General features: G+C 46.1%; 2 protein-coding genes across 2 annotated transcripts; both read left to right on the forward strand.

Moving 5' to 3' along the window:
* Positions 1-706: 706 nt before the first annotated feature.
* Positions 707-8470, forward strand: LOC307079808 (interleukin-17 receptor D; the record flags this gene model as incomplete). The annotated part of the gene is made up of 11 exons (XM_079742314.1): positions 707-713; positions 1102-1248; positions 1963-2081; positions 3197-3320; positions 3551-3589; positions 3738-3886; positions 4082-4156; positions 4529-4595; positions 5391-5534; positions 6752-6927; positions 7814-8470. The coding sequence occupies 11 exons, from the start codon at positions 707-709 to the stop codon at positions 8468-8470; spliced, it is 1704 nt and encodes a 567-aa protein (XP_079598440.1).
* A 1212-nt stretch (positions 8471-9682) lies between these two features.
* On the forward strand, positions 9683-21278 carry sars1 (seryl-tRNA synthetase 1). The gene is made up of 11 exons (XM_079742095.1): positions 9683-9844; positions 10393-10463; positions 10984-11064; positions 14426-14584; positions 14930-15073; positions 15992-16147; positions 17621-17842; positions 18757-18886; positions 19278-19435; positions 19784-19913; positions 20397-21278. The coding sequence occupies exons 1-11, from the start codon at positions 9709-9711 to the stop codon at positions 20543-20545; spliced, it is 1536 nt and encodes a 511-aa protein (XP_079598221.1). The 5' UTR covers positions 9683-9708; the 3' UTR covers positions 20546-21278.
* The last annotated feature ends 1857 nt before the right edge of the window (positions 21279-23135 follow it).

The following is a 23135-nucleotide window of genomic DNA, read 5'->3' on the forward strand; positions in this document are numbered from 1 at the left end:
TGACTTGGGACTTGGCTCGGACTTGAATGCTAAGACTTGGGACTTACTGGGGCTTGCCAAACAGTGACTTTGTCCTATCTCTGCCTGTAAGTCTGTGGAACAAAGCGTCTGCTGCACTTTCCTCGTTGAATGACCCCCCACTCTACCCCTATAGGAGACACTAGGGCTGGCCCACTTGGTGCAGTCCAGCCTCAATTCTCTCACCAGAGAACTAGATTATAGACCCTGGAGTAGCGGCCCTTTCCCTTTGTTTGATCTGGAAAGTGTGAATGTAAACAAAAATAGGCTAGGATCCAGCCTAGAGTCACTAGGGGAGGGGGATCTGTGTGTGTGTGCGTGTGTGTGTGGGTGTGTGTGTTGTGCAGTGTGTGTGTGTGTGTGCGTGTGTGCATGTTTGGAAAACGATATCCATTTGCACTTATGCATATGCATTCCATAGTGTGCCACAAGTCCATAACCCGGCGTCCATAATGCTGTCAATCAAAAGCAGACCAGAAAGTGGGATACAAGGTAAAAGGTGTTGACATTTTGACTCTCTTTTGACTCAAATAAGGAGGCAGAACTCTCCGCTCAGCTAGAACTGGACAACCATACATTTAACCGATGTTGACTTGGAGCCTCTGTGTTTGCTCTCTATAATGTGCTCTTTACGTTTGCCTACGTGGTCACGGGTAAGTTTCCAAAAAAACGAGATAAACCCGATATGATGGCGAGTAAAGTTTAGGTGTACACCCCAACAATAAACACATTCCTTGTCACCTTGGCCCAGTATGCAGGCATAGCTGCCAGCTGCAATTGGATTTGGATGGCTTCCTTTTCTTAACAAGGATGGATTAAAAAAAAAATAGAAACGATCAACAGCAGATGTTGCTATTTCTATAATTCTAAAGTGAAATGATTTGAATGATATCATCCAAAAATACTTTGTTAAGATGCAGGTTGGGGTTAGACTGTGAATTCAGATACAAGTCGTTAAGGAGCAGGTTAGGGCATCCTTCTCAAAGAACCCTATACTGCTAAACTGTGAACACGGGGACTTGAACCCAGTACCTCCCCGCTAGGCCTGGGCCTCCTAACCACTGCACTGTGAATCCCCTCCAGGTTGTATCCCCTGGCATTGTGCTGAGCTGTTCGGGCAGGAGGAGTGCCAGCACTACGTCCAAGGGCCCGAGGACGTGAAGGTGGAGCTGTTGTCCGACAGCTCTGAAACAGACAGCGCCGTGGTCTCCTGGAGGCCCAGCCAATACGGTAAGACTAGCAAAGCTCGCTCTCACCGGCACACAAACACATTTCACTGGTTCAATTGTAAATCGATGAATGATTTGTAGAGGATCGGCTCACAAAATTCCCAGCTGGGATTCATAAACTATATTGTATCTAACGATGCAAAAATGTAGCATTAAGGCAAATTTACCCATGAAATCTGTCCAGTCTTAAGTAACTTAAGCATTTTTTAATGAAGTGACTTGTGTGTTACTTCTTTTTATTTGTGTGTGTTTTCAGTTAGTTTAGTGCACGAGAAAAAATAATAAAATCGTATGACTCAATGCTTTGAACGAACCTCTAAGGGCATATAAATGACTAATGACACAGATCCCTTGCATGCTGTTATGAAGCCTATCAATAGGTATATATGTTTTTAGTATATGCTACACGTGAACCTCCTAAGATGGCGCAATTTGATTGGTTCGCCATCTCGGGATATTGGGCAATATCCCATGATTGAGATCTCAAACTTGGGATATTGCTTGACGGTCGTCTCGTCATGGTAATAAAAACAAATAAACAGCTGATAAAAACAAATAAATCCCTGCCAAAAATACACTTAATAATTATTCACTTTGCCTTCGGCGAATAATTGTTAAGTGTGTTCCCATTCGATTGAAAGTGAAACTAATGTGTGTGTGTGTGTGTGTGTGTGTGTGTGTGTGTGTGTATGCGTTTGCTTGTGTATGTTCATAGGGATTGCATTCCTGCGAGGCTTCGAGGTGACCCTGCAGGGTCTCGGGGGGGCCCAGATCGCCTGTCAGCTCTTCCTCTTCAGACGCAACCTCTCTCTCCCGGCCTCCCATTCCCAACTGGTAGGATACCCCTCTTCCTCACACACTCTCTCTGTCTCTCTCTCTCTCTCTCTCTCTCTCTCTCTTTCTCTCTCACACACAATATCTCCCTCACACACACACACACACACTCTCTCTCTCTCTCTCTCTCTCCTTCTCTCCTCTCAACCCCTATGTCTCTCTATTTCTAGCGATTTTCAAATCTCTCCCAATCTACAAATTTCTACCTCTCTCACTTCTTAATTCATCTTCTCTTTCCCTTCGTGTTTATCGCTCTTATATCTCTCTTCCCCTTATCTCCATCTCTATCGTTCCTCAATTCATATTTCTTCTCTAAAATATTTTCCCTTGGCCCTCATTCAAGTCAAAACCAACATATTGGATCCTCTTTGGATGATCCTCTGTTAGATCAATGGTTTACATTGGCACTTACTTGGAATGAGGCGTGTTTGCCAAACTCACTGGGATCAGTGGAGGCCACAATAAGGGGCGGACATTACATGTACTGCTGGCTATACAACACGCCTCTCCAGGTAGTATGAATTACAGGGAACATTGATGATTTGGAATAACATGATAATCAATGATAATTAATGATTTGTAATGCATGATAGTTAACGGGTTAGCCTGTTTTGCTCTCAGCCAAGGGCTTGCATGTAAACAGACTTTCTTCGGTTATCCATTAGCGAAATGACTCATTCCCAACATGCTAAGTGTGTCAAGTCTGTCATGCTAAGTTCATTTTGAGGCACTGTGGAACAAAGCCTTTAGATAGAATTGATAAAGAGTAAAGGATAAATGTTACGCACCGAGGCCTGTATTACAATGACATTGATGTATAAAAATAATTAAAATATATAATGAAGAAAGTATGTAACATTTAATATTATAATTAAGAAATTATATTTATTAACACATTTGGACAAATGTATCTAAAGGCTGAAGGCTAAAGGCTACGCATTATAAAGACAGATCAGGCTGTTTCAAAAAAGTGTTTTGTAGTGTGTCGGGTTACTGACCTGGTTTGGACAAAAGTATCTAAAGGCTGAATGGCTACGCAGTAAAAACACAGATCCGGGCGTTTAAAAAAAGTGTTTTGTAGTGTGTCGGGTTACTGACATGGTTTTGAACTTCAGGTATACACCTCGGACCCTTTCCCCGGGCTGGCCCTGGGGGCCCAGTACGCTGTCACCGTCATGGCTATCCCTGTCCCAGAGGAATGGGACAAGTTCTACTACCACAAGATCTTCTCCACTAACAGTAAGAGGACTAAGCTCTGCTTCAACACAAGGCCTACAGGCCTACTGTACGACATGTGTTATATGTACTGACATAAGATACCTGACATGTATTAAAGTTGTATTTCCATCGCTACTGATATGACATGTGTTATCAACAATGTTTGTGTATTTTACCAAATGTGTTTTATGTATTTTACCAAACATGGAACACGCGTACGATTCAAAACAATGTGTTTCATGTATTTATAGCGTGCGCTAAGAAGCATGGCATTCACCGCTGCAAAAAAGGTACGCTAGAAATCTATTATTATAATAAAAAAGAAATCAAATTTAAATGAAAAGCAAGCAGTGAAGGCTGCTGACTTTTAAATTAAATGTATGCCACAAAACGTGAACTATTCAATAATGGTTCATCGGGGCTCTGTGGAACTTGTAGACTGGTACCCTGAACAAATCGCGCTGAAGCAAGGGGTGAGGGCTGAGGTCACCGTGACCTTCAACCTGGCCCCGCCCACCCTGGGCGTCAGGAAATACTTCTCCTGGTGCTACGGGCCCACAGGAAAGACTTACATGGGCATCACACCTGTAAGTCCAGCCCATCACCACACACTTGTCGTTTGAAGTACAAAGAAAGATAGAAGTTGCGTCCAGTCAAAACAAGTCTGCGAGCGATCACTGGTGTGTTCAGATGCAAGCAGTAAATGCTAAAGACAATTCTGATTATTTTTCGCATAATCCACCTAAATCCTAACTTTGCGTTTCATCTTCCTCCTCCGGTAGGATTTCTCTAAAAATAAAACTCACTGCAGTTTCCTCCTAGAGGGCCTGAAAGAAGGAACTAACTACACCTGTGAGGTATAACCTGTCATTGTGATCAAACAAAATGGATAAATAAGTTCACTTTTAATTGTATTTTTTTATCTTAATATATATTTCTAAAGTTTACAATATTTACGATAGCATACAAACCTTTGTACTTTGTTTGCTGTGTGTGTGTGCGTGTGTGCGTGCGTGCGTATGTGCTTGCGTCTGAGTTTATGTGTCTGTTTGTGTGTGTGCGTGCGCGCGTGTGTGTGTGTGTGTGTGTGTGTGTGCGTGTGTCTGTGGGTGTAGGTGTCTGTGTATGCATGAAGTGTGGTACTGTAAGCCCCGGGACTGTCATTGTGACAATAGTGTTCTGTAAATAAAGTTAACCCTGAATGCTTGTCCTCATTGTCGTCCTAACAGATTGCAGCAGATGAGGTGGATGCGGTGAGGGCCTCCTTTGACTTCCAGGTGGAGCAGGGGAAGCGAGGTAACGTCCCGTTCAACCTCATGTAGATCATCTGGAGAGAGAGAGAGAACGTGAGAACGGCTGCGGTCGGTGAGATAAGAGAGCAGAGAGAGAGATAGAGCAGGAAGAGCAGAACCAGCAGACCAAGGCTTTGAATTTTGAATGATTTTTTGACAACCCAGACAATTACCCTCCCTCTGTAGTCCACGCCATTATGAACGGTTGCATTCACGCACCTGTGACTGACAGGCAAGACGGAATCCCCCGAACCGATGTTGAGAGATCACCTGATTGGTCACAAAGGAGCCGGGAGCAGTCTCACAACAACGTGGGGTCAAACACATTGCATGCGTGCAATCAACCGAAGCTGACATTTCAAAGAACCTTTTACACACGAATAGCTTAAGATTGTGATCATTTCTAATGGATCACATCAAATAAAGCTCATAAATCATACCTACAGCCTGGGGCGTAGGAATGAGTTTAACATTGGGGGGGACACATCGGAAACCTGACAGATCCGGTATAATTTTTAGGTGGGACAAATGCGCCTGTCTCCGATATTGGAGGGGACACGTCCCCTCCGTCCCCCCCGGTTCCTACGCCCTTGCCTACAGCTACCTGAGGCACTTTCACATGTGTTCATTTTTTAACACGTCGTCATCGTGGATGTTTTTTATTAAATAATGACATACATTTCTTGAGTGCACAGAAGAAGCCAGAGGGTTCTTCTGTTTGTCTCCTTTCTGGCGTTGAGGTGTGGTAACCCCTGTTTGACAACCTGCCATGTTAACAACCGACATGTCTTATATGCAGACGCAGCAGTAGGTGGGACCGCCCCCCGTCCCCTGGCTCTGATCCTCCCGCTGGCCCTGTCTCTGGGGTTCCTGGCTGCCATCCTGCTGCTCTTCCTCTGCAGGAGGCCCACCCTGTGGGAGAAGAAGGCGGATCTGAAGCCAGGTACCAGAACACATATAGGCTACTGCCAGACCAATCTCAGTCATAGACTGCACGTTGGTATGGGGAAGCTGCTGGTGTTTTTTAGGTCCAAGAGGCGGGATCAACGGGCCTAGTTCAAATGACTCTGTACGCAATTGGCTGCTTGCCGTCGCTTCCCTGTTGTCATTGCGTTAAACCAGCCAATAGCGCGCCAAGGGGAAAAGCCAGCTCGGTGATTTTCTCCCGCAAAAACATACACACAAACTAGAAAGAAATGTGTTGCTCTTCTCCAGACCCTTGTGCAGAGCGAACTCAAATCGCCGGCAGAATAGACGGGGCTACCCAGTCTAATATAGACCTGCACCTTATGCTACTTTGCAATGTCTGGTTGGATAAGAAAAGGTAGAGTCGGATGGAATTGATAGATCCTGGGTGAAACTATTGGGCCAGGGATTGGTCCACAAAATGTCAACAACATAAGCATAATAAAAATAAAGCATGCTAAATTAAAAGTGTATAGGGGCGGGGTAAATGCTAACACCACTGCTGAATAGAACAACATCCAAAGTAAGGGTACAAATAGTAAATAAGTAAACTAATATAGGCAAATAAAATTGAACAATAATATTGTAGGTGATATTGAAAGTGAGGATGCTTACTGCATTCGGTTGGGTTTAACTGGTACGAAAACAATAAAGTTAAATTGAATCAGGTTGAAACATAAAGGCTATAATCTGTCACTGCATCAGGACTCGGGGGGACACTGCCTGCTAGACCTGTTGCAAAATGTAAAGTATAGAAATCTGTATGGATATCTAACAAAGTAACATTAGAAAACAGAAGGAAACTCACACTCAGAGCTTTTGGAGGTTTGGCCTCCTCTGGCTAGTCTTTCAATTAATTTTGATATGTAAAGTTTATTGTCTTCTTAAATGTCATTTTTTCTATGTTTTTAGTCATGAATATTTGGAATGTTTTCCTTTTTGTCCACAGGCTAGTCTCTCAATCCTCCTCGAAACACGTCTGACTGATTAATGGCTTTTTAATATACTTCTTCTGCTCTCTTATGAGTCGTGAATGTTTTAGACGGTTAAACTTTTTTTGTCATTTGGCCTTCAACGCTAACTACTAAAACTGCCTTTATGAATGTGAGTCTGCGGTCTGTGATCGACACTCAAACAGAACAACAAGGGGCGGAACTAAACTGCAAATATCACGTTGTTCTGGTCTCGGAGCAGATGTTATTGTGGAACGACATCAAGGCAAGACCACACAGGAGGAAGTCACCTTGTTGCCAGGGGGAGGTGTGTCTCCGCCCCGGCTTCTGATTTGCTACTGTGGCAAGGATGGCCCCGCCCACGTCAGAGCTGTCATGCAGCTTGGGGCTTTCGTACAGCAACACATGGCCACTAAGGTAGACAAGTAACTACCTCTCCATGCAAACCGTTTGTGTAATACGATGGCCGACCATAACAAAATGTTAAGAAGAAAACTTGAAACAGAGATTCACTTTCTTTTTTCTGCCTACTCGCTGTCTGTCTCTCTCTGTCTCTCTCTCTGTCTCTAAATGTTTCGCTCTCTCGCTCTCTGCCACTCCATCTGTGTCTGTCTGTTCCTCTGTGTCTGTTTCTCTTTTATCGCTCTCTCTCTCTGTCTGTCTCTCTCGCTCTCTGTCTCTCTCTCTGTCGTGTTTCTGTCTCACTCTCTGTATCTTACTCTCTCGCTCTCTCTCTCTCTCTCTCTCTTTCTCTGTCTCTCTGTCTTTCTCTCTGTGGGCCTCTCTCTCTCTGTCTCTCTCCCTCCCTCCCTCCCTCCCTCCCCCTCTCTCCCTCTCTCTCTGTCTTTCTCTCTGTGGGCCTCTCTCTCTCTGTCTCTCTCCCTCCCTCCCTCCCTCCCCCTCTCTCCCTCTCTCTCTGTCTGTCTCTCTGTGGGCCTTTCTCTCTCTTGCTCTCTCCCTCCCTCCCTCCCTCCCCCTCTCTCCCTCTCTCTCTGTCTGTCTCTCTGTGGGCCTTTCTCTCTCTTGCTCTCTCCCTCCCTCCCTCCCTCTCTCCCTCCCTCTCTGTCTTTCTCTCTGTGGGCCTCTCTCTCTCTGTCTCTCTCCCTCCCTCCCTCCCTCCCCCTCTCTCCCTCTCTCTCTGTCTGTCTCTCTGTGGGCCTTTCTCTCTCTTGCTCTCTCCCTCCCTCCCTCCCTCCCCCTCTCTCCCTCTCTCTCTGTCTGTCTCTCTGTGGGCCTTTCTCTCTCTTGCTCTCTCCCTCCCTCCCTCCCTCCCTCCCTCCCTCTCTCCCTCCCTCTCTGCCAGGTGTGTCTGGACCTTTGGGACTCGCTCAGCCTGGCAGAGGAAGGCTCCATCAGTTGGCTGTGCAGGCAGCTCCAGGAGAGCGACTTCGTCATGGTGCTCTGCTCCAGGGGCCTCCACCACCGGCCCCTGGCTCCCAGCCGCAGCAACGACGGGAACGACAACAAAGAAGAGGAGGAGGAGGGGGGGGAGGAGGAGGAGGGAGGGGGTGAGGAGGCGCGTTGGCTGATCTGCCCGGCGGCCGTGGCCCTCATCGGGGAGGAGCTGGGCAGGGCCCGGGCCCGCGGCAGAGACCTGTCCAAGTACATGGCGGCCATCTTCCCGCACTCGGAGGAGACGGACATCCCCCTGGAGTTCGGCCTGGTGTCCCGCTACCGCCTGCCGGGCGACCTGCCCCTGCTCTTCTCCCACCTGCACGGGGTGGCCCTGCACGCGCCCGGCCGCTACCTGGAGGTGGAGCACCTGTCCCGGGAGGGGCTGGCCCGGGTCCCGTCCGGGGCCGCCCTGCTGTGGGCCATCGCGGAGGCCGGGTTGGCGGAAGAGGCGGCGGCGGCGAGGGCGGCGGCGAGGCAGGGGGAGGAGACGGTGGAGGAGAAGGAGGAGGAGGAGGAGCAGAAGGGACAAAGGGGGTGGGCAGAGGGGGCCGCCGTAGCGGTGTGAGGAGCCCCAGGGCCGGTGCTCTCGGCACCGGGACGTCCGCCTAGTGGCTGGGAGGGCGCCCGCGCAAAGGTTCATTGAAGCTGGAAGTTTATTGAAGGGGACACGTTACACCACCAGGTGTGAGCGTGATCAGCCTTACAAGCCGTTTTCGAAAATCTGCCCCATATGACGTCACTAGTGGGCGTGTCCACCCAGATTGGAAGGCGAATCACACTCACACCTGGTGGTATAATATGTCACCTTTAAAAATAAAGAAATGAAGGATGGCTGGGACATCTTAAGTATACAGTATAACTGCCGAAGTTCTCTTGTGCAAAACAGTGCAACCTCCTTTAACCCCCCCCCCCCCCCCCCCCCGAGTTATTCCTGCTATTAAAGTATTAGAGTAAAAAATATTAGTATTTTGTGCTATGCTTGGAATGTACAACGTTTTTTAACCTCTGCATAAGCTCTCTTGTGTACTCAAGGCATTTTAACAATAATATATATAACACAGTCGTATTGCTGTGTATTTTCATTTAAAGTTCTCTGTGCATGCGTCGGTCAAATAACCAAGTAAGAATGAGTATACAATTTAGTATTTACGTTGTGAGAAGTTGTGTGCAAGCGAATGTAAACTATTCAACTGTTATGAATTGTTATGATTTGAAATGGTGATCTTAAGGTAAGTCAGTTATGAAAAATCGGCTTTTTGAATGTAAAACGGGCACATCTTACCCCCTGTAAAAACTGATACTTATCTTTTCCAGTCGGTCTAAACCATGTACAATTGTAGTAGTTTGAGCTATTTAAACATATATATTTTTGTAATATTCATTTCATGTTCATATATGTACAATAATACAAATAAAATCAAAAGCAAGACGTTGTTTTTATTTTCTATTCCTGCTGTTGCGCATCTTGGCATGGAGCGGCTGAACGCTTTTCCATTGCGGTTCCGAGCGCTGGATGCAAGCTGTGTTGCCATGTTGAATATATATTTTTTCTTTTACAAACAACTACTACAAACTTGAGAAACAAGCCATTTAAGTTTAACAGGCTTATTGCATACCTAGATACAGCATATGTTATATCATGTAGTTGACATTTTATATGTGATGTAAAACACGTTATGTGCTAGCTCTTCATAAATAATTTTCCGGGAATACGTGATGTTCCAGCGAAAATCTGGCAACCCTTGCTGTAGTCTCCCTCGACGCTTCCTTGCTCAGCTTTCTCTTGACGGGCAACGTGGAAAGATGGTGCTCGATTTGGACCAGTTCAGGACCGATAAAGGGGGTGACCCCGAACTCATCAGAGAGACACAGAGGAAGAGGTTTAAAGATGTGACCCTTGTAGATAAACTCATCGCTGCAGATACAGAATGGAGAAAATGTAAGTGGCAAATTATCCTGCACTTCCTACAGGAGTTGCTATCGTTAACGCTAATAGCTATTGTTAGCCGTCCATTGAATCAGAATAAACACAACGATTTGTCTGTAAATTCCCATAATTCTTTGTCTTCATGCAGTCATTTACACCCGCTGAACTCGCACACAGATTGGCATGTTTTACAGTCCCGTTGGATCATTTTGACAGGTCTAAATAGTAGCTCTTAGCTTTAGCACCGACCGGTACGTCATACTATTCGCACCGGGTATCTGATGCAATCCCCAGCACAGCACACACTCACTCTCACCCTAGCCCTGCACTTCATCGACCATAGCATTTTCGTTTCTCTACAAGTCTAGATGGGGTTATAAAGAGGTTTTTCAAGAAAATTAAAGATGCAGTTTATTGTAGGAGAAAAAAAGTTGTTTCATTTAATAATGCCACCTTGATATCTACGCCCAGTGCAACATGGGCGCGTCTATTACAACTTTACAATCGCACCTACAATATCGAATGCACCACTGCAGTGATTTGATGTTGGTTCCTTACAGGCCGCTTTACGGCAGACAACCTCAACAAGATGAAGAATCTCTGCAGCAAAAGCATTGGCGAGAAGATGAAGGTACGGTCTTAAAGGTGTCAACTGTCAACCCCGCCCAACACCAAGATCAAACCACCAGTGTTTTTTTTTTTTTTCTGTATAAATGATCACCTTTTAACCTATAAACAGGGGATCGATATTTTCACCGAGTGTATGTGAATACAGTCGAGTCAATTATATGTGTATAGCCCTTTAATACACAGCAGTCTCAAAAGGCCTCACAGGCCCACATCATACAACAGCCCCTAAGACTAAGGGCGTGAAAACGCCCCCCAAAACAGTAGTTCTGTAAGGTTTTATTCATTTCAAACAGTTGTAGTCTCATAAGGATTCACAGGCGCATATCATACAACACTGCCTAACCCTAAGCCACTCTTTAGCGCAAATAAAACCCCCCCAAACCCAGAGTGGAGAAATCTTGAAAAGGAACACGGAAGAGGGATTCTCGAGTCCAGGAACCAACCATTCCTTCGAAGGGGGGTGTGTGATATTTGTATATTTTCAAACAGTGATTTATTTTTTCTCTCCAATTCTCATGCAGAAAAAGGAGCCAGTCGGGGAGGACGACTGTGTACCGGAAGTCGCCCAGAACGTCGAGGCTCTGACAGCTGAAACCTTATCGGTATGACCGCACGACACACGCGCGCATTGAGAAACATGCGCACACATGTGTTTGGTCGTACCGACTGTTACTCTGCTGAACAGCCCTCAGCGACCACAGGACGACTCCTGGAGTTCTCCATTATTAGCCCTTAAATGACTTCCACGTATCTGTATTGTTCGCAGTGACTTCTAAATCATGGTGTCTGCTAAGAAATAGTACTGCGACAAGGAAGTGGATGGACAAAATAAACAAAACCGTCATTCAATTCCATTTTATTTGTAAAGCCCTTAATCACCATTACAGTCTCAAAGGGCTTAACCGGCAAAATGATTGAAGACACCCCCCTTGACCCAAGCCCTCACAAGGGCAAAGAAAAACCCCCTTAAATCAGCAAGGCAGACGTCTTGAGAAGAAACGCATAGTCATCAATTGTGATTGTATTTTGTTACTGCTACTACGAGAAGTGTATGTATGTATGTACGTTGACCCATCTATTTATGTATGAAGCACCCGACAAACACAAAGGCTATTCCCCGTGTTTACAAAGGCAGGTATCACGTTTAAAGGACCTCCAGGGTAACCCAGACCGTATCGAGGACTTTGTAGGATTCAAGAGCACCTTATCGCACCAGTCACGATAGTGATTTGCTTTGCTACTTGCACTGACAACAACTTTGGATAGATAGTAATAGACCATATTCTATCCATGCATAGAATGCAGGTGAGGTGCTTTGAGGGGCACTGGTGGCTGATATGAATAAATGTAGGCCTTTTGCATCTTGCCATACTGCTGTTGCTTGCAAGAATAGTCCCAGTTGGAATTGAACCTGCAATCCAGGCAGTATTAATACAGCGCTGTACCAGTTAGAGCTACGGTAGGCAATTTAGAGACACCAGCTAGAGTTAGCTAGATTTTTTTTTTTCAGAACACTTGATTTATAGATTCCTGTCCGGATGTAGATCTAATTACAAGTGTTCCTAAAGGCCTACGTGCAGGTTAACAGGAAGTTTTGATTAATGGGTACATAAAGCACTCAAAATATGTGTATCATTTATAAAATGTCTCCAAAATAGTGTTAAAGTCCAGTTTTTGTAGTTTTTGGCAGTAACGGGTGATTTCTAACACCATTCGGCGATGACGACACGTTGGGGAGACGTGGTGGAAGGTAGCCTCAGCCTAGTACTAGAACTATGGCGTCTAAGAGGTGGCAAGAACCACAAATAACATGTATGATGGCCCACAGCAGTATAATTTCGAACCTGTCAGACGTGAGAGGGCGAGTGAGGAATTGCCGAGAACTGATGGTGGTCAAAGCCAATTAAATGCATGGTCAGAGGAGAATGAGCGGAGAGTTGCTATCATTTAGCAACGCAGCAACGAGCGCTGGAGCTAGTCAATGAACAGCAGTGCATACAACAACAACACTTATTTTTACTTTCAGTGAATAGCACCGAGTGAAAGTCAACGTTTTCTTTATATCTAGTGACAGCGATTATGTCGTAAGTACCGGTAAACTTAGTCAGAAGATCTAGAAATAGAAGGCATAACAGCCCACAACAAGCCAAACATCACCACGGCGGGTGTGCTCTCTCTCACTCTCGCACGCCCGTACACAATCACTCCAACTTATCCAACTCCAAGGCTAGGCTGCTTCACTAAGACCACAACTAACCACAATGCCTTTATAACCATGCAGTATGCCGAAGCCGGAAAGGACACACGCACAGTCGCACACACTCATCTTATGCAAAACAATCCGTTTTATCATCAACATTCAGTCACTGCAAAGATTTAAAGACTAGCCTCTTACCATATGTTAGAATGGACCCAAAGTATGTGATTGATACAGTCTGGTTTATCTTTCGCTTGCTATCCGTTTTTTGTATGACTTCTCAACATTACATCTTTCTTGTGTTAGGCGCACATGGCTAATTTGCATACACGCACAGCATTGGCTGGCTCCGCAAGGCAAATAATAGAACATATTTAATTATCTTTCTATCTGTCTATCTATCTATCCACACATGTGTCTAGTTTTAATGTGATGTATTTTATGTATGCCCAGTCAGACTTGTTGTCTCATTTGTTCTGTGTGGTCTTGTAGGCTATACTGTGTGAGCCGAATCACCTAATGAGTTCCCGACGATTTGTGTAGTTTGGTATTAATAAAGACTTGACTAGGCTATCTATCTATCTAGGCTATTAATCAACAATTATTCGCCGAAGGCCAAATGAATAATGGGGAATAGCCCCCGAGACCGAAGGTTTATTTGTTGTTATTAGCGGACATTTTGCGATAAAAACAATATCGAGTTTAAGATGTCAATCATGGGATATTACCCAATATCCCGAGATAGCGAACAAATAAAATTGCGCCATCTTAGGAGGTTCACGTGTAGCATATACTAACTATATATAATATCTATGTATCTATCTATGTATCTGTATAATCTGCTGAACACTCTCTTACTAGTCTCTACTCTCAAGGGTCTCAATGCGCCTTGGTCCGTGTCTCCCCAACGAGACGTCATGCAATGCATTCTGGGGGAAATCCATAGCAAACCGCTAAAATAGTACCTACTTTTTCGTATTACATTCCGTTTTGTGATACCTAACAACATTAAATACAATAAATAACAGTTTGTTTAAATCTTTATTACCAACAAGCAAATTGCACAAATTCGTTGGAAAATAAACCCTGCAACATGGCCTTTAAATAAATAGTGTATATGTGCTTTGGCAGACATTGACACTGCACACAACATGTGTTGGGGGTTTCCTGTGCAGGTGCTATTTGGTATGGATCTCTAGGCCTTATTTAGGGGTGTGTGTGTGTGTGCGTGTGCGTGTGTGTGTGTGCGTGCGTGCGTTACAACTTGACGTGGTTCTGTAGTCCTGACTCAGTGTGTGTGTCACTACCTGACGTGGTTCTGTAGTCCTGACTCAGTGTGTGTGTGTGTCACTACCTGACGTGGTTTTGTAGTCCTGACTCAGTGTGTGTGTCACTACCTGACGTGGTTCTGTAGTCCTGACTCAGTGTGTGTGTGTGTGTGTGTGTCACTACCTGACGTGGTTCTGTTGTCCTGACTCAGTGTGTGTGTGTGTGTGTGTGTGTCACTACCTGATGTGGTTCTGTAGTCCTGACTCAGTGTGTGTGTGTGTGTGTCACTACCTGATGTGGTTCTGTAGTCCTGACTCAGTGTGTGTGTGTGTGTCACTACCTGACGTGTTTCTGTAGTCCTGACTCAGTGTGTGTGTGTGTGTGTCACTACCTGACGTGTTTCTGTAGTCCTGACTCAGTGTGTGTGTGTGTGTCACTACCTGACGTGTTTCTGTAGTCCTGACTCAGTGTGTGTGTGTGTGTGTGTGCGTGTGCAGGCGCTGACGGTGACCCAGATCAAGGCGGTGCGGGTGCTGGTGGAGGAGGCGGTGCAACGGGCCGACGTCGACCGACTGAAGTTGGAGGCGGAGCGTTTCGACTTCCTCCGCGAGATCGGCAACCTGCTCCACCCATCCGTCCCCATCAGCAACGACGAGGTGAGCCCTCTAGAACACCCGCCGCCAACACCACCCCCGCTCATAGCGCAGGTCGCTTAGCAAGCGCCGTATCCATCGGTGGTATCGCTGCTGGTCTCTGACTGCTTTTGTTTTATTTATTTGCCGTGATTCCGCGTTTTATAGTCTCAATGGATTACCGGGAGAAGTTATTCCCTTTAAATAGGAGATTGGAAATGCCAGAGGGAAAGGATATCTAGTTTAAGTCCGATTACATAGTTGGCATTTCTGTATACTTCAAAGTAATGACCCTCAGTTAGACTTAACGCGTGTGCGTGTGTGTGCGTGTGTGTATGTGTCTGTGTGTTTGTGTGTGTGTGTATGCAGGACGCAGACAACAAGGTGGAGCGGACCTGGGGAGACTGCAGCGTGCAAAAGAAGTACTCCCACGTGGACCTGGTCGTCATGATCGACGGCTTCGACGGGGAGAAGGGCGCCATCGTGGCCGGGAGCCGGGGATACTTCCTGAAGGTACGGTGTGCGACGGTGGCAGGGTGCGTCCTGTGTCAAGGTGCGACCTGTGTCAAGGTGTGACCTGTGTCAAAATGAGCACAGAGCATGTGTGCGCTTCATTTGATTGAATGTTTGTTCTAATAGAAATAAAGTGCACGTACTTGCCTCTCTCAAAGTGGTATGTACAATGGAATGCTCATCAATTATCAGTTTGTATATGGAATGTGTGATGTACAAGTCCATACTTGTACTTGTTTACATAGCAACCTCATCAAACTTTCGATTGGCACGTTACAAGTCGATAAAGGCTAAATCCTCTTCTTATTGAAGCAGTGATGTACAGGTAAAGATTTGTGTATGAGGGTCGAATTTCTAATAGAGATTGATTTTGGTGAATTAGAGACATGCACACGACTTCACATGCATTTTTACATCTTAATTGCCTGGGGGTATTCCTCCCTTATTATTAATGAGAAATTAACCGCTGTCTTTGGCCATTTGGTTGGTTTTGTTTGGCACCCCAACTTGTAGAAATGCCTGTGTATTACATCCTGGTATTTCATTGGATGTTATTTTGAAATTGTGTGTGTGCGCCTACCTTGCCTTCAGGGTGCCCTGAAGGCAACATCAAAAACATTCATACATGTACCTATTAGTCACGTTAGCTACTTTAATAATAAACCACATTTAAAAATAACCACCAGTGTTGACTGAAGTACTTGAAACAACTTGAAACGCTAATAAAAACAACAATTTACTGCCCGGTGGGAGACAGTCCGATGACAAACACAGAAAACAGTAAATAAAATAAATGTGCTTTTTAGATGTATGGTTGACCTTCCGGTTGGGGTTGTAGTTGTAGTGTCTTGGGGAACGACCCCTGCTATAAAGTAACGTGGAAGTGTGTGTGTGGCTGTGTGCGTGCCTTGCCTCCAGGGACCCTTGGTGTTCCTAGAACAGGCTCTCATCAACTACGCCCTGAGGGTCCTCCATGCCAAGCAGTACACGCCGCTGTACACGCCGTTCTTCATGAGGAAGGAGGTCATGCAGGAGGTGGCCCAGCTCAGCCAGTTTGACGACGAGCTCTACAAGGTGTGTGGGCGGGGGTCCCCAATGCTTCCCCTCTTCCTCCCTTTCACACACAGAGGGCCCCCTTGAGGTCAGAGGGTCGCCATTTTGATATGGAGGGATATTTGGAACGGGTTTGGGTAGGGCTGCTCGATTAGGGAAGAAATCATAATCACGATTATTTTGGTCAATAATGAAATCACGATTATCTTTTAGTTTGAAAACATGATGCATTTATTCAGCATTTCTCTCCAAAAAAAACACACACAAAAAAAAAATACCCTAAATAAATAATAATTGTTGGAGCCACTTAATTTAAAGAACTACAACCGTCGCACTTTTGTTGTTTTTGGTCAATGACGCAATCACTTTGTGTCCCGTGCCTTAATAAGTAATTGAACGCAGGTGCGATGGGCACACAGGAGACGCCGACAGAAATGGTTTTTCAACCGCTCGGTACCACGCCGCGTCTACACGCAAGTTTTGAAAAGATAAGAAAGTTTTGAAGAGAATAAGCGACGCCGTTTTTGATTTATTTATAATTGGTTTTGAAGCAGTAAAGGATGCCGTTTTTGGATTGTTTGTTTTGAATTGAACGAATAGTATAAGATGCATGCATCGTCTTTACGTTAGTTCATTTGTTACTTTGACTGGCACACGCCCGCAACACACACACACACACACGTCCATTAATTGACTCATTCGCGCATGCACCCACCACAAACAGACGATCTCCAAGCAAACCACAGTAACAAGTAAGTGATGCCGCAGCGCGTTGAAGTACGTCCCGAGGCGTCCATAAGGCTTTATAATTTGCATGTTCGAAAGTGACAATAATAATCGCAATCAAAATTGTATTAATTGCACAGCCTTAGGTTTGGGTGGTGTTGGCGCGACGGTTACCTTGTTAATAAGGGGCAGGATGATCTCTAGCGGTTGGGGTTTCTGACTCCCAGCCGATGGGTTGTGGGTTTGAACCCCGATCCGTCCGCAGTCTACCAGCAGTCATGAGCAAGATAACCTCGCCCACCTACCTTCTCAATCAGCCGCTACAAGCCGTTTTGGAAATCTGCCCCTTATGACATCACAGGTGGGCGTGTCCACCTAGATGTCCGACGGATAGATGAGCAACGTTTGCTACAGTCCACTGGGTAGGCTGGTAGACTGATCTATCCAGCACACATCTAGGTGGACACGCCCACCTGTGATGTCATACGGGGCAGATTTCCAAAACGGCTTGTACCGGCCAATCACACCACACCTGGTGGCATGCCATGGGACCTTTTTAAAATGTCAAAGCACATTTTATTAAGATAAAAAAAAAATATTTGTTGTGACCTATTTTTGTATGACCTAAAATGTGCTTTGACAAAAGCAATATCAAAGCACATTTTATTTAGGAGCACTGAAACAGCAAACCTTCCCCAAGCCCGGACCACGTTTATCATCATATTATTAAATTAATCCCATCTCTCCTTTCCCCCCCGTCCCCCCCAGGTGATCGGCAAGGGCAGCGAGAAGTCGGACGACAACTCGGTGGACGAGAAGTACCTGATCGCCACGTCGGAGCAGCCCATCGCCGCCTTCCTGCGCGACGAGTGGCTGAAGCCTGAGGACCTGCCACTGCGCTACGCCGGCCTCTCCACCTGCTTCCGGCAGGAAGTGGGCTCCCACGGCCGGGACACACGCGGAATCTTCCGCGTGCACCAGTTCGAGAAGGTCAGGGTTCCACGCGTGGGTCATGGGTCATGGGTCAATGCAGCCTGTTTGTTCTTCTATGGTGGTGGCGAGTTGTAATAACGTGTCACTCAGTCTCGTAGTCAAGGGGGCTGCAGTGGCTCAGGAGGTAGAGTAGGTTGGCTGGTGACCCGAAGGTTGCTGGTTCGATTCCCCGGCTCCTCGAACCAGAGTGTCGCTGTGTCCCAGAGCAAGACACCACACCCGAACACCACCACCTCTCTGCTGCGGGCAGAGAGGTGTGGCGGCCCCTGTCTGTATGAGCTATAGAAAGGAATCATGATGGTAACCCACCGTTACTCCTGAGGAGACTCAACTTAGCTATAGAAAGGAATCATGATGGTAACCCACCATTACTCCTGAGGAGACTCAACTTAGCTATAGAAAGGAATCATGATGGTAACCCACCATTACTCCTGAGGAGACTCAACTTAGCTATAGAAAGGAATCATGATGGTAAGCCACCATTACTCCTGAGGAGACTCAACTTAGCTATAGAAAGGAATCATGATGGTAACCCACCATTACTCCTGAGGAGACTCAACTTCCTTACCTTTTCCTTTGTATTCAACATTCATTTGAAGGTTTATAAAGTTTGATGGTTGCGGATCTCTCCAGTTTCACTGTGGGTGTTTACATGCCTTACCATTCCATGCACTACGTGTTATAGTAGGATTGTATCCGTTTCTCCTAACCCATCCTGGCACTAACCCCAGACAAACTGAACAACGGTCGATGAGAGATTGACAGGTTGGATTAAACCCAACGAGCTGTTTCAACGGAGGACAAACCCCGCCTAACTAATATAGTGCATGTTCCTTAGTGAAGCACGTCTGTTGTTTGTTCCTCGATGAATCATCAAGTGACGCCGCCCTTCCCTGTTGATTCGTGTTCAGATCGAGCAGTTCATCTACGCCTCCCCGCACGACGACAAGTCCTGGGAGACTTTTGACGAGATGATCGGCACAGCGGAGGAGTTCTACCAGTCGCTGGGGATTCCTTACCGCATTGTCAACATTGTTTCTGGTAGGACACACAGGCTAATGACTTGCATGCACGCATGCTCAAACACGTGTAATAACCACACACAAACAGACCACACCTTGTTTATGCATTGATAAATGTAATCAGTCAAGTCAGGCACATTTATTAATAAACCACATTTAAAAAACAACAACCAGGGTTAACTGAGGCACATGAAATGCTACAACTTGAAACACAAATTAAAACAACAATTTACAGCCCTAAATATGGTGGGAGACAGTCCGATGACAAACACAGAAAACAAAATAAAATAAATGTGCTTTAGATGAATGGTTGAACTTCTGGTTGTGGTTGTAGTTGTAGTGTCTTAGGGAACGACTACTGCTATAAAGTAACGTGTGTGTGTGTGTGTGCGTTCGCATTCGCGCTCCAGGTGCCTTGAACCACGCAGCCAGTAAGAAGCTGGACCTGGAGGCCTGGTTCCCAGGCTCCGCGGCCTTCAGGGAGCTGGTGTCCTGCTCCAACTGCCTGGACTACCAGGCCCGCCGCCTCCGCATCCGCTTCGGGCAGACCAAGAAGATGATGGACAAGGTGGGGGAGCCACAGACCACCGACTCACCCAGGGTCTTAAGGCCTCTGCACGCTGCTTCCTGATTGGTCCTCATACTTGAGGCACACGCAATGCGTCAATGTTGGAAACGGCTTTTCGATGTTACTAGGCAAGGTGTCATGACACCAAATGTACACTTGATGGGGATGAATCAAACCGCAAACAACCAATATTTTTCAAACAGAAACTGGTGGAAACTGTCCCTATTTTTCATTGACGGATTTCCACAATTAAGGAGATTTTCTTCTTCAAATATGCTTGCACTTTATGATAAAGTAAAATGGGAAACCTAAATGTGTGTGTGTGTGTGTGTGTGTTGACGTCCGCAGGCCGAATACGTGCACATGCTCAACGCCACCATGTGTGCCACCACCCGCGTGATGTGCGCCATCCTGGAGAACTACCAGACGGAGGAGGGCATCGTCATCCCCGAGCCGCTCCGCGCCTTCATGCCCCCTGGTGAGCCGCGTGGTGTCGGCCCGCCTCCCACGCTGGGACCGTCTGGGGGCCGATGAAGTAGCATCTGACCTGATCCCCACCCATCCGGCGGACTAATACGCGCTACGTGGAGATTTTACCATCAGGGGGTTAGACTGTGGAGTCAGGGACAGGTTATTAAAGAGGAGAGCTAAACATTTATCCCCCCCCCCCCCGTTTCCCCCCTCTTCTTTTTGTCAAGCGACCTGGGGTACGATGAAAGGCACCATATAAATTCAAGTTATTATCATTAACACTGGGATTTGAAACAGAGTTAGGGTTGGTGTTAATCTGTCTGTTCAGCTGGAGTTTAGATTGGTTGTCCTCTTAAGATCCCGACCCATAGTCTCCCTATCCTTGTGTTGAAAAGCGCGAGCAGACGACCCACCAGCACCGTGGGTATGTTGTAGCAGTGTATATCACACACCCTGTCCCCGTTTGACCTGCGACCCCTCCCGTCCGCAGACATGGCCGAGATGATCCGCTTCGTGAAGCCGGCCCCCATCGACCAGGAGACCACCAAGAAGGCCAAGAAGCAGGAGGGGGGCAAGAAGAAGAAGGACCCCCGGGACCTGCCTGCCGGTGTGGAGAACATGTCCGTCAATGACTCATAAGACCCGCCTTTCACCACCAACCACCACCAACCCTCTCCCTGCTCCTCCTCTTCATCATCCTCTCGCTGGAGGAGGACAGAGTAGACCCCCCCCCCCCACTCCTCCATGAGTTTGTTGGTGCCGTCAGGGGATGCAAAGAGGGCTCTACTCTGTCCTACTCCTTCGATACTTTGCTCGCTCATCTCAAGACGCCATCTTTCCCCCCCCTCCCCGGCTGCCCGATCCACACTCAAAAACAAGAAGAGAAACAGGGCACCTCAGCCCCCCTCCCCCCCCTGCTGTGTACAGTCCAGTGTACAGTGTAAAACGGTACAGAGGTCAGCAGGCTAGTTATGGGATGTTGACCAGATCAACAGCAGCTCTCCACGCTTCACGTCTCCAGCACAGGGCCACATTCAGCTGCCCGATGGCGCCGCCGGTTAACGCGGCCAACGCGTCTGTTTGTTCACTTTGGCAATATCGGGCTGTATGATGTATTCACTGTGTCTACTGCTAGTGTATAACTCCTGGATATAAAGGTGGCCTTGGTGGTTCTAGGCTGCTGGCTTTGGGCCTTGGAGGATCTCTTCATTCATGTGTGCCAGCACTTGTTTTCCACCACGGTTGCTTGACTCTATTGTGAACCACAATGATGTATATCTATGATTGATGCATTGACACATCTGTAATTGCTAGTATATATAAATATTATTAAGCATTAAAGGTGGATCCTGATGAATACACAAAAGATAAACGGTGGATAAAACAACCTATTTGTGTGCCTTTTTAGTATTTGTCTATTTATTTCAAGAGCGTCCAACTGGAATACAGAGCAGATCTTTAATTCCTTACGTGTGTTATCACTGATCCTCATCAGGTGTTCTTGGTTTGGCTCTGTTGAGTTCCCATCTGGCACCATTGCGTCTTTAAGCTCTGCCACTCACAAGTTTCTTCACGGTACAACGCCTTCCAGCACCATACTAATGAAATAAATCCTGCATGTCCTATCCGTGTGAACTTAAGATAGGCGTGATGTTCAGGCTCTAACGTGTCTGTGTGCACAAAAGCATCTTCATGGTTCAGTTAATGGTGTGAAGATTATATTACCCAATCCTTGGTGAGGGCTACGAAGATGGGGGGAATTAATTGAGACCCCTGGGTGTGCATTGTGATGAAAATACTCGCCGATATTAATCTAATGCACACGTTAATGTATGGACCCAATCCAGTGCTGGTTTTTGTTTATAAACAAGAGCCAAGCGGGTGTCCCTCTCTAAACTCTTACTTTATGAGAGCAGAGATAAAGACGAGCAATAAGGAAGAAACATAAGCGGTTACTGATTACCTCCAATCCTTGGTGAGGGCTACGAAGATGGGGGGAATTAATTGAGACCCCTGGGTGTGCATTGTGATGAAAATACTCGCCGATATTAATCTAATGCACACGTTAATGTATGGACCCAATCCAGTGCTGGTTTTTGTTTAGAAACAAGAGCCAAGCGGGTGTCCCTCTCTAAACTCTTACTTTATGAGAGCAGAGATAAAGACGAGCAATAAGGAAGAAACAAGCGGTTACTGATTACCTCCTGTAGACTTTAAGCTCGTCCTTCCGACGGAGAAGAAAGTGGCACAAGGAACATATCGGAATAATTAAAGCCCGAAAAAAAGGTAAGATCAATATGTTTACCACCTATCCAGGCTGTTATCTATTCTATAGGTGTAAGTAAATATATCTCCCTGAATTAGTTGTACTATATATAGATATGTTACTTATCCTGCTGGTGTTGGTGGTTGGTAACTTGAGTCTTGTCCGTTTGATGGTTGGTTATTTCTCCTCTTGATGGTCATTTTGACGGTTGTGTGTCAGACTTCATCGTTCCTCTTCAAACCACCCAAACCTGACCATGAGTGACAACGAGGAGGACAATGAGATCTCCTTTGCAGTAAAGGTATAAAAAAAATCTGTTGGTTTTACAATGTCGTTACACTTTTAAATATTTGTTCTGTTTGTCTGTTAGTCTAGCTATTGTAGTCTAAAAGTCATTCGGATCGTCGTGACAATCTTTTTCATTGAGTGTGTGTGCATGTCTGTGTGTTTGTCGTTTGTGTGTGTGTGTGTGTGTGTGTGTGTGTGTGTGTGTACATCTATGTGTTTGTAGATGCTAGGGAGGGTGGAGGTGCTTCGGCCGGATGGCATTCAGGTCCTGGCGGAGGCCGTGGAGAGTGTAAAGGTCAGAGCCTCCCATCTGTACATCACAATTTGCTCTTTTCGCTATACACACCGAGCTTATGCTGTAAATTCATAACCATTCATCATACAGCTCTATTTGCAGCTACCATGACATGAGTCTATAGTTTATCTGTCATTGTATTGTGTTTATTGTTGAACTATCTTGATTTGATAGTCAAATTAAATTATTGCGTGTGGAAACTGAATGTCAAGCATTGAACTTCCACTTTGAGATAACAAAGTGTGTCCTTCGGTCTAAAATGCGCCGTTTGGTATCCTAGAAGTCTGCTGTGCTGCACACAGCAAAATAAACTAAAGCGGTGGATTGGCTGAAACAGATTTCTTTGTGTGATGTCACCACCCGACCCACAGAACTCCGAT

Source organism: Pollachius pollachius (assembly GCF_949987615.1).
Source record: "Pollachius pollachius genome assembly, chromosome: 8".
Taxonomy (NCBI): Eukaryota; Metazoa; Chordata; class Actinopteri; order Gadiformes; family Gadidae; genus Pollachius; species Pollachius pollachius.